General features: G+C 42.5%; 1 protein-coding gene across 1 annotated transcript in view; it reads right to left on the minus strand.

Annotated features, from left to right (window-relative positions):
* Positions 1-684: 684 nt before the first annotated feature.
* The window catches only part of PHEX (phosphate regulating endopeptidase X-linked), a 353675-nt gene continuing 339159 nt past the window's right edge, over positions 685-15200 (minus strand). Inside the window, exons 18-22 of the mRNA XM_077294604.1 lie at positions 14992-15122; positions 7302-7367; positions 3411-3515; positions 3162-3238; positions 685-1315 (exon numbers count right to left, since the gene is read on the minus strand). Coding sequence (XP_077150719.1) covers positions 1213-1315; positions 3162-3238; positions 3411-3515; positions 7302-7367; positions 14992-15122 — 482 coding nt within the window. The 3' untranslated portion in view covers positions 685-1212. The remainder of the gene's footprint in view (positions 1316-3161; positions 3239-3410; positions 3516-7301; positions 7368-14991; positions 15123-15200) is intronic.

Here is a 15200-nt window from a genome sequence, read left to right on the forward strand (position 1 = left end):
GTTCCCTCCCTCTGATACTTATATCATGTTTTGTTTAAACTTGGCATGTATGTAACATGGTTCTAACATATGATGTAATATGTCTGGATTCAATGTATTATGTTTCACGCCATCATTAAACTACTTTTGTGCATATCCTTGTAGCGGTTCTTGTTACAACACTGAGGATTAGGGGTGGGACATGACCTTTTAAACTCGTGTGTTTCCTGTCCCAGCAAGGGGAGGAGGACGTCCTCCAGGGTGCTGTCAGGATGGACTCCTGGAAACATCATTAACGGTAAGCTTAATACCTATTTTCTGCCTCGTTTCCTCACAGAAAAACTCATTCAACCTTGGATTTAACAGTAGGCCTATGAAAATGCAGAAAAACATATGATCATATTATGTTGAGTAGCACCATTTCGCAACTGCTGTGCGTAGTACATAAATTAGGTCTTAATATATGCATCAGATGTGTACATATTTATGAATGATAGTAACATAAAATCTTCCCTATCCATTCCCTGAGAGCTTTGAATAAGAAACTGTATAAAACTGCCAACAGCCCCAAATTAGGTAGGACTGTCTTGATTTTTCAGATACAATTCTAGAAAATGTGGTGCTGCCCCAAACATAAGGAAGATGGTGTATATGTAAACCCTGCCCAAAAAGTATGCAAGTGTACAAAGTTTGGAGGAATTCCTGGGCTGCTGATGGCAGGTCTCTGTGGGAGACGTCAACATCCTTATTTTACCAACACCAATGTTGGCAAGTATGCTTTTATTGTAATCATTGCCCATTGAGTGGTCAGTTATATCAGCTCAATATGCAAAAGTACAGAACTTCTAGGAATGTGTTATTATGGCACTTACCAAGTTGTTTTAAATTGACAAAATAATAATCAAAAAATACTTTTTGGAAAAATCCTGATTTAGCCTTCAATTTTCAGTCTTTCAAAGACTGATCACTTTTTGTCCTTTAAAATGAAGTCCACTTCGGTGTTACAGAACACAAGGACAGTACACACTTGGCTATGCTATTTTAGTATGTGAGATATATCCATGAGCAATGCTAACACTGCATGGATGCGTAATCCTTATAATATTTTTTTCCAAATAGCTTTAAAACGGTAAAGTGGATTATCTTCTTTGGTTTCAAAATGAAATATCATAAAACAATTTATACAGCAGCTCAAACAGCAGTCCTTGAATTACATAAAATGAGTCTTCATGTCTACCACACTCGGCATGAATTATTTCCACGATTCATTAATGTGTTCTCTGGACAGTTGAAAGCTTTACGAAATTCTTCAAAATTACTCATTGCACCAATTACCCTGGGGGATGAAAAAAATAATAATCTTTTAGTTCATGTAATTTATTGTTTCTGTATCTACATTTGTTTTAGCTGTATCTCAGTATCCATAATTCTAAAAAAATGTCAAATCAGATAGAAAGGTTATTAGAACAGCATTTCTGAGTGGGACTGAACAGGAAAGTTCTCTGCGGCTTGTTCTCAGGCTTTTACTTTCTAAGACTATGTGTCCATGATACAGAAGTAGCAGCGTTTTGGAGGCAGCTCATGTCCAAAACACTGCATTCTATTGAAAGCAGATAAATCCGCATGTGTTTACTGAACCATGCGTATTTACCGCATTTAGTATATTCGATTTATGAAATTTCTGCTGCCGAGACTCGAGTCTCCGCAAGAGAAGTTGACATGTTGAGGTCTTGAAAGACACACCGCATGTCCGTGTCCACGGGTGATTCACAGGCGCACATACACACGTAGTGGACATGGGATGACTGCTACGACCCATTACCGTTTTCTCCCATTAAGTGACACAAACAAATATAAAAATTGAAAACTTTTATTGGGAAATCTAAACATAAAATTTCCATCTTTTAACTTTGGGTAAAATATTTTGGTCGCAGCTTAGAAAAACAGGCAATATCTGCCAACAAATTGGGGTGTAGGGAGAGTAACTGCCTTCCGGACTCCCGGGCAGGTATCTTCACCACCAACAAAACTCCACCCTTCCGCAGCTGCGACTGCAACAAACCATACAAGAGGGAGGGAGGGCGGGAAGCAGGTCCGGGTCCAGGGATCGGATGTGCTTCAGCACTTCCCGGCGCCAAGAGCAGGAGATAAGCTCCGCCCCCTCCATGGGGAGTTAACCCCATATTCCATTTTGGTCTCACTGGATGGGAGATCTGTTTCTAACACAGGGGGAAGGCGCAGCAGTCAGGGGACAGCGGCGTAAGCCGCAGTGTCCCAAATTCTTTAAATCCCATCCACTCTGCTTTAGCATCTGGATGCTGCGGTTTTGGCGCTGCATAAATACGCAGCGTCAAAACCGCAGCAATTCCTGATCGTGGGCACGCACCCTAAGGGCTTGTGCATATGACAGCATTTTTGATCAAATGCTGTCTGTGAAAAAAACGGATCACACTCGGACCAATGTTATTCAATGGGGCGGAGCAGATGACCGATTTTTTCACTGAACGAATCGGTGTGTTTAATAAAAAGCAGCATCCATGATTTTCCTCTGGAAATTGGAGAAGAGTCACCCATTTAAGTCTATGGGTGCATGAAATAAATGGGATGGCATACAGAGACACAGAATGACATCCAATTTTTAGGGATACATTGCAATTCTATAACATGGGAAATTGTAAATGGTCCTATAATTAACTAATAGCTGCTACTGTAAAAAAACGGATTGCACATGGATGACAAGTGAGAAAAAAAATCATTCCACTTTTCTGAATGAAACTCTGAACATTTTTTTATGCAGTCATCTGAATCTACCATAACAGTCATTTCTTGATATAATGTGTATGGTAGCAGATTACACCTTGCTTATGGAAGTATTGTGTGAAGGTGTTGCAGATGAATGTACGTTCACATACCACGGCCCCATTCATCGGAACAGTGACTGCAGAAATGCTTGGTGACAAAATAACCAAATTGAGGATGGTGGACATGGCACCACCATGTAGTGCATATCATGGCAAACAAAGTAGACTTCAGTAGTTTATCTTCTTTGCAGAGGTAATAGCAGCGGAGATATTTTTTCTGATTGAAAGGTATGCTTTAAGAATCATTATAATTATCCACACAAAGGAGAATACTAATAAGCATAAATGTAACTATCATATTTAGAGCTCAGGCGGTCTTACCGGAACTGAGGTGGGCTATGTACTCCATTCATGACTAGTTCTCTTGCAGCTTCACTGCGAAAAGTATTGCACCTTACCTAAGATATAGATATCGAATAAATAAATAAATCTTCAGACACATTCTGAAAAATGAAATTTTGATAAACTGATGGACTAGTTTGCCAATGAGGAATCAGCATACTAGTGTGAATTGGCATTGATACACAGAAGTTATGAGGGACGATTAGTAAAAATGTATCATTGACTTACATGAGAGTAGCTTAAGAAAAACAGTTGATTGTGGTTAAGATCTAACCCCGGAAGAAGCAATTCCTCTTTTCCATTTCTCTCTTCTTTAATCCATTTTCTGTATGCCTATCATAAATTTAAAAAAGTGAAATGTTTAAGTTATATTATAACGTACTGTATGTAATGAAACAGACAATAATATTTTCCTTCATTCTTCTTCAGAGGCCTCATTCACACATCCATATTTAAACACGCACGTGAAAAAATAGCACCGGTGTTATAAGTGTTTTGCATGAGTGTGTCTGTTTTTACCATCAGTATGTCCTCAGTGCTTTGCCTCAGTGTAAGGGCTCACTCACACTGGCAAATAATACAAAGGAGTGTTATTTAATGAGGCAGAGCAGATCTCATCCAAGTGCAGTCCAATATATGGTGATGCAGGCAATGGAGAAGATGGAGAGATTAATCTCTCCTTCTCACATGTGATCCAATTCTCTCATGAGACAAGATCGGAGCACAGTAGCATGACATGCGGTTCACGTTGGCAGTTTGAACTGAATGTCATCGGCATATCGCATCAGATGCTATACGCTAATGTGACCCCGGCCTATGGCCCATATGTTCGTTTTTACCATCAGTGTGTTATCAGTGTTTTTTAAGGATGGATAAAGAAATAAATAAATTAGAAAGCTTCTTCTATACTTTGCAATGTTAAACACAGATAGCGCATGGATAGCATACGGATGCCATCCATGTGCTGTACAGGGTTTTTACAGACCCATAGACTTATCTTGCTCCTTGTCATCCGTGCTGCTGTAAAAAAAACAGATCTGTCTGACACACGATCCATGAAAAACATAAACATGTGAATAGTACCATAGGTTAGAATGCGTGCTGTATCTGTGAAAAAAAAAACAGATATAACAAGTACGTGCAACACGGATGTCTGAATGAGGCCTCAAGGACATTTTTTTTAAAGGGCATTATTTTAGCTTGTTGAATTTGGATGACTTTATTGATAATGTTAAGAAAATCTTAATGCTGCAAATTACCATTACTCATTTAAGATAACTTATGTAGTATTTGTTTTCTATATCTCCAGAAAGCCCTATTTTCAGCTGATATTACTTTGTATCCCAAGGGCAAAAATTCAAAAATTCGTAAAGAGATACTCCATGTGAATTTTCAAGATACCGTATATACTCGAGTATAAGCCGAGATTTTCAGCCCATTTTTTTCGGCTGATAGTGCACCTCTCAGCTTATACTCAAAGTCATTGTCCCAGGGGGTCGGCGTGGAAGGGGGAGCAGCAGGAGTGGTGGCTGTCACATCATACTCACCTGTTGTGAAATTGGATTTTGGGCTCCCCCGGTGGCCACTGGTGGAATTGAACTGGTGTGCATCATCCTCTCTGTTCACCTGTTTCCATCAGGATGTGGGAGTCGCTATTTAGCCTTGCTCCTCTGTCACTTCCATGCCGGTCAACATTGTAATCAGAAGCCTTTCTGTGCATGTTCCTGCTGCTAGACAACTCCCAGCTAAGTTGGACTTTTGTCCTTGTTTGTTTTTGCATTTTGTTCCAGTTCACAGCTGTAGTTTCGTTTCTGTGTCTGGAAAGCTCTTGTGATCTGAAATTGCCACTCTGATGTTATGAGTTAATACTAGAGTCTTAAAGTAATTTCAGGATGGAGTTTTGATAGGGTTTTCAGCTGACCATGAAAGTGCCCTTTCTGTCTTTCTGCTATCTAGTAAGCGGACCTCAATTTTGCTAAACCTATTTTCATACTACGTTTGTCATTTCATCTAAAATCACCGCCAATATTTGTGGGGGCCTCTGTCTGCCTTTCGGGGAAATTTCTCTAGAGGTGAGCCAGGACTATATTTTCCTCTGCCAGGATTAGTTAGTCCTCCGGCCGGCGCTGGGCGTCTAGGGATAAAACGCAGGCTACGCTACCCGGCTACTGTTAATTGTGCGGCAGGTTTAGTTCATGGTCAGTTTAGTTTCCATCCTTCCAAGAGCTAGTTCTTATGTTTGCTGGGCTATGTTCTCTTGCCATTGAGAACCATAACACTCACCCCCTCCTGACATGGTCTCTGCACATCCCTGCTTCTCAGAAGGTCTATGGCTCCTGCAGCTCTTCCTGTGTTCAGCAGTCATGTGGTACTGTTCACTAAAGTAATGAAGGCGTGGAGCGCATATTCACTTTTTGAGCGGTACCATGTGACGGCTGAACACAGGAGCAAGCTACCGGCACCAAAGACCATCTGAGAAGCAGAGACTGCGCCAGGATGGAGTGAGCATGATGGGGAGGGTGAGCCATGCGATATTCACCTGTCCCTGTTCCACCACCGGGCTATGTCTTCTGTGTCCCCTGGCTGTGAGGTTCAGGTCAGAGGGTGCGATGATGTGTTTAGTGCATGCCCTCTGCCTGAACAGTCCCTGCAGAGACCTGGAAGACACAGCGGTGCGTGGCGGTGGAACGGGGACAGGTGAATATTGCAAGTGCCGGGGACCTGAGCCAGCGGCAACACCGGCACCTGGACCCCATAGCGCGCCGGTGTCCCTGCCTGCTCAGGACACTGGCACCTCTCCCCCAGCGATGAGAGGTGAGTATGTAATTTTTGTTTTTTTAATTGCAGCAGCAGCATATGGGGCATATTATTCTATGGAGCATCTTATGGGGCCATCATCCTTTATGGAGCATTAATGTGGCATATTATTCTATGGAGCATCTTATGGGGCCATCAACCTTTATGGAGCATTATATGGGGCATATTATTCTATGGAGCATCATATAAGGCCATCAACCTTTATGGAGCATTATATGGGACATATTATTCTATGGAGCATCTTATGGGGCCATCAACCTTTATGGAGCATTATATGGGGCATATTATTCTATGGAGCATCATATAAGGCCATCAACCTTTATTGAGCATTATATGGGACATATTATTCTATGGAGCATCTTATGAGGCCATCAACCTTTATGGAGCATTACATAGGGCATATTTTCTATGTAGCATAGTAACATAGTAACATAGTTAGTAAGGCCGAAAAAAGACATTTGTCCATCCAGTTCAGCCTATATTCCTCAATTCCATCATAATAAATCCCCAGATCTACATCCTTCTACAGAACCTAATAATTGTATGATACAATATTGTTCTGCTCCAGGAAGACATCCAGGCCTCTCTTGAGCATCTTATGGGGCCATCATTAACTTTTTATGCAGCATTATATGGGGCATTTTTTAATATGGAGCATCTTATGGGGCCATTATTAACCTTTGTGCAGCATTATATGGGGCATATTTTTGTATGGAGCATCTTATGGGGCCCATCATGAACTTTATGGAGCATTATAACAGTAGCTGCTGCATTTCCCATCCTAGGCTTATACTTGAGTCAATAAGTTTTCCCAGTTTTTTGTGGCAAAATTAGGGGTCTCGGCTTATACTCGGGTCGGCTTATACACGAGTATATACGGCAAGTAAAATGGAGCCTACTAGGATCATGCAACGTGAGCTGTCTATTATTTCACTGAGGTCTCTCAAATGCAGGGCCCCAAGATAATCTGCATACATCATAAGAAATGGCTGCATAGTACTGGACTGCGCCAAAAGAAGAAATTGAAATTGAAAAGAAGAAATTGCCAAAATTGCACCCCCTCCGCGATATCAGTCAATATTCTGCAAATTTTGCCGAAAGCTTCACCTTACAGACTTCCTCCTCTGTCACCTTTGCATGCACTTTCCACATAATAAAAATAAGTAAGAGCTTTCTGTCCCCTTTTAGCTGCTCCTTCTTGTATTTGCACCTGAATACCAGCATTTTTTCTTTCAGTAAATCACAAACTATAAAGAAATTAGTTTCCCTACCATCTTTGGTGCCATCTTAAAAAACCCTTACCCGAAAGGCTTCTCTCATCCCTCCATTGTCTGCAATATTTTCTGCCAGAGTCTTTGTTCCTTTTACCTAAAATAATAATAGTGTATGATCACAAACATAATATAATACCAAACAAATATATAAATAATACATTGGACAAAATAATTGAGTAACTGTTTCTCACACTAGGACGTGAATTAAAAGGGTTGTCCAACTAACAAAGTTCATTTTAATCACTAGATCTTGGAAAAATAATGATTTCCACAATTGGAGATGTTAAAAATAATGTTCCTGTGCTGAGATAATCTTACAAATGTGCCCCTGCTGTGTACGGTGTACTGGCTGTGTCTGACTGTACAGGGACATGGTCTGATCATACCACAGCTCCTGGGCAGGGGAGGATACAAAAGAGTATACAGACAGGACAGTATTTACAGATACCTTCTGCTTGACTGACGGGCTTTATGCTGTGTAACTTCAGGCAAAGGTGCCATCAGTCAAGCAGGAGGAATGTTGTGAATTTGGATTCTGGGCTCCCCCGGTGGCTACTGGTGGAATTGAACTGGTGTCTTCATCTTCTCTGTTCACCTGTTCCCATCAAGATGTGGGAGTCGCTATATAACCTTGCTGCTCTGTTAGTTGCTTGCCGGTCAACAATGTTATCAGAAGCCTCTCTGTGCTTGTTCCTGCTCCTAGACAACTACTAGATAAGTTGGACTCTTGTCCATGTTTGTTTTTGCATTTTGTTCCAGTTCACAGCTGTAGTTTCGTTACTGTGTCTGGAAAGCTCTTGTGAACGGGAATTGCCACTCTGGTGTTATGAGTTAATGCCAGAGTTTTAAAGTAATTTCTGGATGGTGTTTTTTGATAGGGTTTTCAGCTGACCATGAAAGTGTCCTTTCTGTCTTCTGCTATGTAGTAAGTGGACCTCAAATTTGCTAAACCTATTTTCATACTACGTTTGTTATTTCATCTCAACTCACCGCCAATACATGTGGGGGGCCTCTGTCTCCTTTCGGGGTATTTCTCTAGAGGTGAGCTAGGACTAATATTTTCCTCTGCTAGCTTTATTTAGTCCTCCGGCTGGGCTGGGCATCTAGAATCAACGTAGGCATGCTACCCGGCCACTGCTAGTTGTGCGTTAGGTTTAGTTCATGGTCAGCTCAGTTCCCATCTTCCAAGAGCTAGTTCCTATATATGCTTATGCTATGTTCTCTTGCCATTGAGATCATGACAGTTTGACCGGCCCGCAAAGTGTTAATTGTTTGGGCTGAAGCAGGAGAAAAAGAAGTGTTGAAGGGAAATTTTTTTTTTTTTTTTTTCCCCCTCAGAGTTCTGCTGCCTAGCCCTTAATTGCTGTCTAGCTGCTTCTTACCTCCTCTTAACCCTTGAATGGCTTTGTGTCCACCTGTTTGTAATGGATCTTCAGAGTGTAACTGCAGGTTTGAATAAACTCGCCACGAAGGTACAAAATTTGCAAGATTTTGTTTGTCATGCACCTGTATCTGAGCCGAGAATTCCTTTGCCGGAATTTTTCTCGGGGAATAGATCCGGGTTTCAGAATTTTCGAAATAATTGCAAATTATTTTTGTCTCTGAAATCTCGCTCTGCCGGAGACCCTGCACAGCAGGTCAGGATTGTGATTTCCTTGCTCCGGGGCGACCCTCAAGACTGGGCTTTTTCATTGACACCAGGAGATCCTGCGTTGCTCAATGTGGATGCGTTTTTTCTGGCCTTGGGGTTGCTTTATGACGAACCTCATTTGGAGCTTCAGGCAGAAAAAACTTTGATGTCCCTATCTCAGGGGCAAGATGAAGCGGAAATTTACTGCCAAAGATTCCGTAAATGGTCTGTGCTTACTCAGTGGAATGAGTGCGCCCTGGCGGCGACTTTCAGAGAGGGTCTCTCTGATGCCATTAAGGATGTTATGGTGGGGTTCCCTGTGCCTGCGGGTCTGAATGAGTCCATAACAATGGCTATTCAGATCGATAGGCGTTTGCGGGAGCGCAAACCAGTGCACCATCTGGCGGTGTCCACTGAGAAGTCGCCAGAGAGTATGCAGTGTGATAGAATTCTGTCCCGAAGCGAGCGGCAGAATTTTAGACGGAAAAATGGGTTGTGTTTCTATTGTGGTGATTCTACTCATGTTATATCAGCATGCTCTAAGCGCACTAAAAAGCTTGGTAAATCTGTTTCCATTTGCACCTTACCGTCTAAATTTATTCTATCTGTGACCCTGATTTGCTCTTTGTCATCTATTACCACGGACGCCTATGTCGACTCTGGCGCCGCTTTGAGTCTTATGGATTGGTCCTTTGCCAAACGCTGTGGGTATGATTTAGAGCCTTTGGAGACTCCTATTCCTCTGAAGGGGATTGACTCCACCCCATTGGCTAATAATAAACCACAATACTGGACACAAGTAACTATGCATATTAATCCGGATCACCAGGAGATTATTTGCTTTCTGGTGCTGTATAATCTACATGATGATTTGGTGCTAGGATTGCCTTGGCTGCAATCTCACAACCCAGTCCTCGACTGGAGAGCTATGTCTGTGTTGAGCTGGGGATGTAAGGGGGCTCATGGGGATGTACCTGTGGTTTCCATTTCATCATCCATTCCCTCTGAAATTCCTGAGTTCCTGTCTGACTATCGTGACGTCTTTGAAGAATCCAAGCTTGGTTCGTTACCTCCGCACCGAGAGTGCGATTGTGCCATAGATTTAATTCCGGGTAGTAAATACCCAAAGGGTCGTTTATTTAATCTGTCTGTGCCTGAACATGCTGCTATGCGAGAATATATAAAGGAGTCCTTGGAAAAGGGACATATTCGTCCATCGTCATCTCCCTTAGGAGCCGGTTTTTTCTTTGTGTCAAAAAAAGACGGCTCTTTGAGACCATGTATTGATTATCGGCTTTTGAATAAAATCTCTGTTAAATATCAATACCCATTGCCGTTGCTGACTGATTTGTTTGCTCGCATAAAGGGGGCCAAGTGGTTCTCTAAGATTGACCTTCGTGGGGCGTATAATTTGGTGCGAATCAGGCAGGGGGATGAGTGGAAAACCGCATTTAATACGCCCGAGGGCCACTTTGAGTATTTAGTGATGCCTTTTGGTCTTTCTAATGCTCCGTCAGTTTTCCAGTCCTTTATGCATGATATTTTTCGCGATTATTTGGATAAATTTATGATTGTGTATCTGGATGATATTCTGATTTTTTCGGATGACTGGGACTCTCATGTCCAGCAAGTCAGGAGGGTTTTTCAGGTTTTGCGGTCTAATTCTTTGTGTGTGAAGGGTTCTAAGTGTGTTTTTGGGGTACAGAGGATTTCCTTTTTGGGATATATTTTTTCCCCCTCTTCCATTGAAATGGATCCTGTCAAGGTTCAAGCTATTTGTGATTGGACGCAGCCCTCTTCTCTTAAGAGTCTTCAGAAATTTTTGGGCTTTGCTAACTTTTATTGTCGATTTATTGCTGGTTTTTCGGATATTGCTAAGCCATTGACCAATTTGACTAAGAAGGGTGCTGATGTTGCTGATTGGTCCCCTGATGCTGTGGAGGCCTTTCGGGAGCTTAAGCGCCGTTTTTCCTCTGCCCCTGTGTTGCGTCAGCCTGATGTTGCTCTACCTTTTCAGGTTGAGGTCGACGCTTCTGAGATCGGAGCTGGGGCAGTGTTGTCGCAGAAAAGTTCTGACTGCTCCGTGATGAGGCCTTGTGCCTTCTTTTCCCGTAAATTTTCGCCCGCTGAGCGGAATTATGATGTTGGGAATCGGGAGCTTTTGGCCATGAAGTGGGCTTTTGAGGAGTGGCGCCATTGGCTTGAGGGGGCCAGACATCAGGTGGTGGTATTGACTGACCACAAAAATTTGATTTATCTTGAGACCGCCAGGCGCCTGAATCCTAGACAGGCGCGCTGGTCATTATTTTTCTCTCGGTTTAATTTTGTGGTGTCATACCTACCGGGTTCTAAGAATATTAAGGCGGATGCCCTTTCTAGGAGTTTTGAGCCTGACTCGCCTGGTAACTCTGAGCCCACAGGTATCCTTAAGGATGGAGTGGTATTGTCAGCCGTTTCTCCAGACCTGCGGCGGGCCTTGCAGGAGTTTCAGGCGGAGAGACCTGATCGTTGCCCACCTGATAAACTGTTTGTTCCTGATGATTGGACCAGTAGAGTCATCTCTGAGGTTCATTCTTCTGCGTTGGCAGGTCATCCTGGCATTTTTGGTACCAGGGATTTGGTGGCAAGGTCCTTCTGGTGGCCTTCCCTGTCACGAGATGTGCGAGGCTTTGTGCAGTCTTGTGACGTTTGTGCTCGGGCCAAGCCTTGTTGTTCTCGGGCTAGTGGATTATTGTTGCCCTTGCCTATTCCTAAGAGGCCTTGGACGCACATCTCGATGGATTTTATTTCAGATCTGCCTGTTTCTCAGAAGATGTCTGTCATCTGGGTGGTGTGTGACCGTTTTTCTAAGATGGTCCATTTGGTTCCTCTGCCCAAGTTACCTTCTTCTTCCGAGTTGGTTCCTCTGTTTTTTCAAAATGTTGTTCGTTTGCATGGTATTCCTGAGAATATCGTTTCTGACAGAGGGACCCAATTCGTGTCTAGATTTTGGCGGGCATTCTGTGCTAGGATGGGCATAGATTTATCTTTTTCGTCCGCTTTCCATCCTCAGACGAATGGCCAGACCGAGCGGATTAATCAGACCCTGGAGACATATCTGAGGTGTTTTGTGTCTGCTGACCAGGATGATTGGGTTGCTTTTTTGCCATTGGCGGAGTTCGCTCTCAATAATCGGGCCAGCTCTGCCACTTTGGTGTCCCCGTTTTTCTGTAATTCGGGGTTTCATCCTCGATTTTCCTCTGGTCAGGTGGAATCTTCGGATTGTCCTGGAGTGGATGCTGTGGTGGAGAGATTGCATCAGATCTGGGGGCAGGTGGTGGACAATTTGAGGTTGTCCCAGGAGAAGACTCAGCTTTTTGCCAACCGCCACCGTCGTGTTGGTCCTCGGCTTTCTGTTGGGGATTTGGTGTGGTTGTCTTCTCGTTTTGTCCCTATGAGGGTCTCTTCTCCTAAGTTTAAGCCTCGGTTTATCGGCCCGTATAAGATATTGGAGATTCTTAACCCTGTTTCCTTCCGTTTGGACCTCCCTGCATCCTTTTCTATTCATAACGTTTTTCATCGGTCATTATTGCGCAGGTATGAGGTACCGGTTGTGCCTTCCGTTGAGCCTCCTGCTCCGGTGTTGGTTGAGGGTGAGTTGGAGTACGTTGTGGAGAAAATCTTGGACTCTCGTGTTTCCAGACGGAGACTCCAGTATCTGGTCAAGTGGAAGGGATACGGCCAGGAGGATAATTCTTGGGTGAATGCATCTGATGTTCATGCCTCCGATCTGGTTCGTGCCTTTCATAGGGCCCATCCTGATCGCCCTGGTGGTTCTGGTGAGGGTTCGGTGCCCCCTCCTTGAGGGGGGGGTACTGTTGTGAATTTGGATTCTGGGCTCCCCCGGTGGCTACTGGTGGAATTGAACTGGTGTCTTCATCTTCTCTGTTCACCTGTTCCCATCAAGATGTGGGAGTCGCTATATAACCTTGCTGCTCTGTTAGTTGCTTGCCGGTCAACAATGTTATCAGAAGCCTCTCTGTGCTTGTTCCTGCTCCTAGACAACTACTAGATAAGTTGGACTCTTGTCCATGTTTGTTTTTGCATTTTGTTCCAGTTCACAGCTGTAGTTTCGTTACTGTGTCTGGAAAGCTCTTGTGAACGGGAATTGCCACTCTGGTGTTATGAGTTAATGCCAGAGTTTTAAAGTAATTTCTGGATGGTGTTTTTTGATAGGGTTTTCAGCTGACCATGAAAGTGTCCTTTCTGTCTTCTGCTATGTAGTAAGTGGACCTCAAATTTGCTAAACCTATTTTCATACTACGTTTGTTATTTCATCTCAACTCACCGCCAATACATGTGGGGGGCCTCTGTCTCCTTTCGGGGTATTTCTCTAGAGGTGAGCTAGGACTAATATTTTCCTCTGCTAGCTTTATTTAGTCCTCCGGCTGGGCTGGGCATCTAGAATCAACGTAGGCATGCTACCCGGCCACTGCTAGTTGTGCGTTAGGTTTAGTTCATGGTCAGCTCAGTTCCCATCTTCCAAGAGCTAGTTCCTATATATGCTTATGCTATGTTCTCTTGCCATTGAGATCATGACAGAGGAAGCAGCGCTAGTTGAGGAATAGAGATGGAGTGCAGAGGTTTCAGATGTACAAGTAGCTCTTTGGCCTCATTTACATATCAATGCAAACACTGATTTCTTAGTAATGGAGGAACGGAATGGCCATGTAAAGGTATTGCTATATTTGCCTTTGGAAGAGGTACAAGTACAGATAAATAGTTTTATGGTGAAATCCTGCAGACAGATCTCCTTTAAAGGGTTAACATTCTGCTAATGATAAGGCCTAACAAATATTAATAAGCTGTATTTCTACCAACAGTTAGGATTATTTATAGAGATTTCTGACTTTCTCTTTATTTTAATTATGCTGATGACAATAATAGATTCTTCACTTTGAACAGGATCACCTGCTTGCAAGTACATTTTACTCCCAGACAGCACAGCACTTTATTTGTCAAAATGGCAGTTGATGGAGGAACATGTGAGCAGAGTGCACATGAGAAAGCGAATTTTGAATTGGAGGAGATTGATGGACAGATTTGGTCATAAGACCCTCCATGAATGAGAAACATAAGAACGGGAGCTCTGTGCAGTCTGCGATAAAGGTTGAAGTGAAGGAGGCAAATCTGTAATACTTATATTTTAGTAAGTGCCACTAAATCATGTCCCCAATGCATTAATTTGTAGAGGAAGAATTTAAATAGAAATATTAAGGATGCTACATTTTTAAGGCTAGGGTCATCCGAGAAAATTGGTCCTATGATGCTAATCACACTGTGATGATAATCTGAACAGAGTGTGATCATATTGTGATCTGATATTCTTGGATGTGGAGAAAATGGAAAAAATAATGTCTCCATCCATTCCATTCTGTCAGTTCGCGAAAATGATGTCATCTAAGTGCAGTCCAATTTTTTTTCCATGGACTAGCATGGCCAAGGGAGATCCAAATATTAGATTCAAATCATGTATTCTACAAATCAGATATGGCCACGGCCCCATAGAAGAACATTGGTCCAAGTGCAATTCAATGTTTTGTTGGATCGCACTCAGACCGAAATGCACAAGCCCTAAGGGAAAGTGTCTATCACGTCTAATTTTACTCATTTATACTTTTGCTTACCTTTAATGAATATTTTAACATTCCACGCACATATCACATAGGGAGTTGTAAGGAATCAATCTGTATATTATCATTTCACCCCATTTGGGCCATTCGTGCTCAGAGTGGTCAGACTATTCCTTGGGCCTTGGTATAAGTCACTATTTGTAGTAAATGTAGACCAGTCCTATCCACACAGCAGTGATGATATGTAACTACAGAAAAAGCCTTTCGATGTCAAACATAAGCCGAAAGTGGCCTCCTGGTCCCAAAGATCTGAACAGATATCTAAGTATGGACCACGTTTGATCATTGAAGTGCACTATGGCTACTCAGCATTTTAATCACATTTTTCAATATTTTTAAAATGAACAACTTCCCAATTCATTTTAAGTAATCATAAAAAAATAACCCTAAAAAATCAAAAACACAGGGAAACTCACATTCATTCCAGCTAATTTCCAGTAATACTCATTGTATTGGTCCACAACACATTTTGTTCTTTCTTTAAATTTTTCTTCTGACTCTGTAGTCCACCATGGGTGTAAATTTCCATCTTTGTCATACTTTCGGCCTATATAACACAAATAAGTAAATGAGTTATTCCCGATAGGATACACTGAGATTCTAGGTGCATTTATTTTTTTCCATT

The sequence above is a fragment of the Ranitomeya variabilis genome, chromosome 3 (genome assembly GCF_051348905.1).
Source record: "Ranitomeya variabilis isolate aRanVar5 chromosome 3, aRanVar5.hap1, whole genome shotgun sequence".
Taxonomy (NCBI): Eukaryota; Metazoa; Chordata; class Amphibia; order Anura; family Dendrobatidae; genus Ranitomeya; species Ranitomeya variabilis.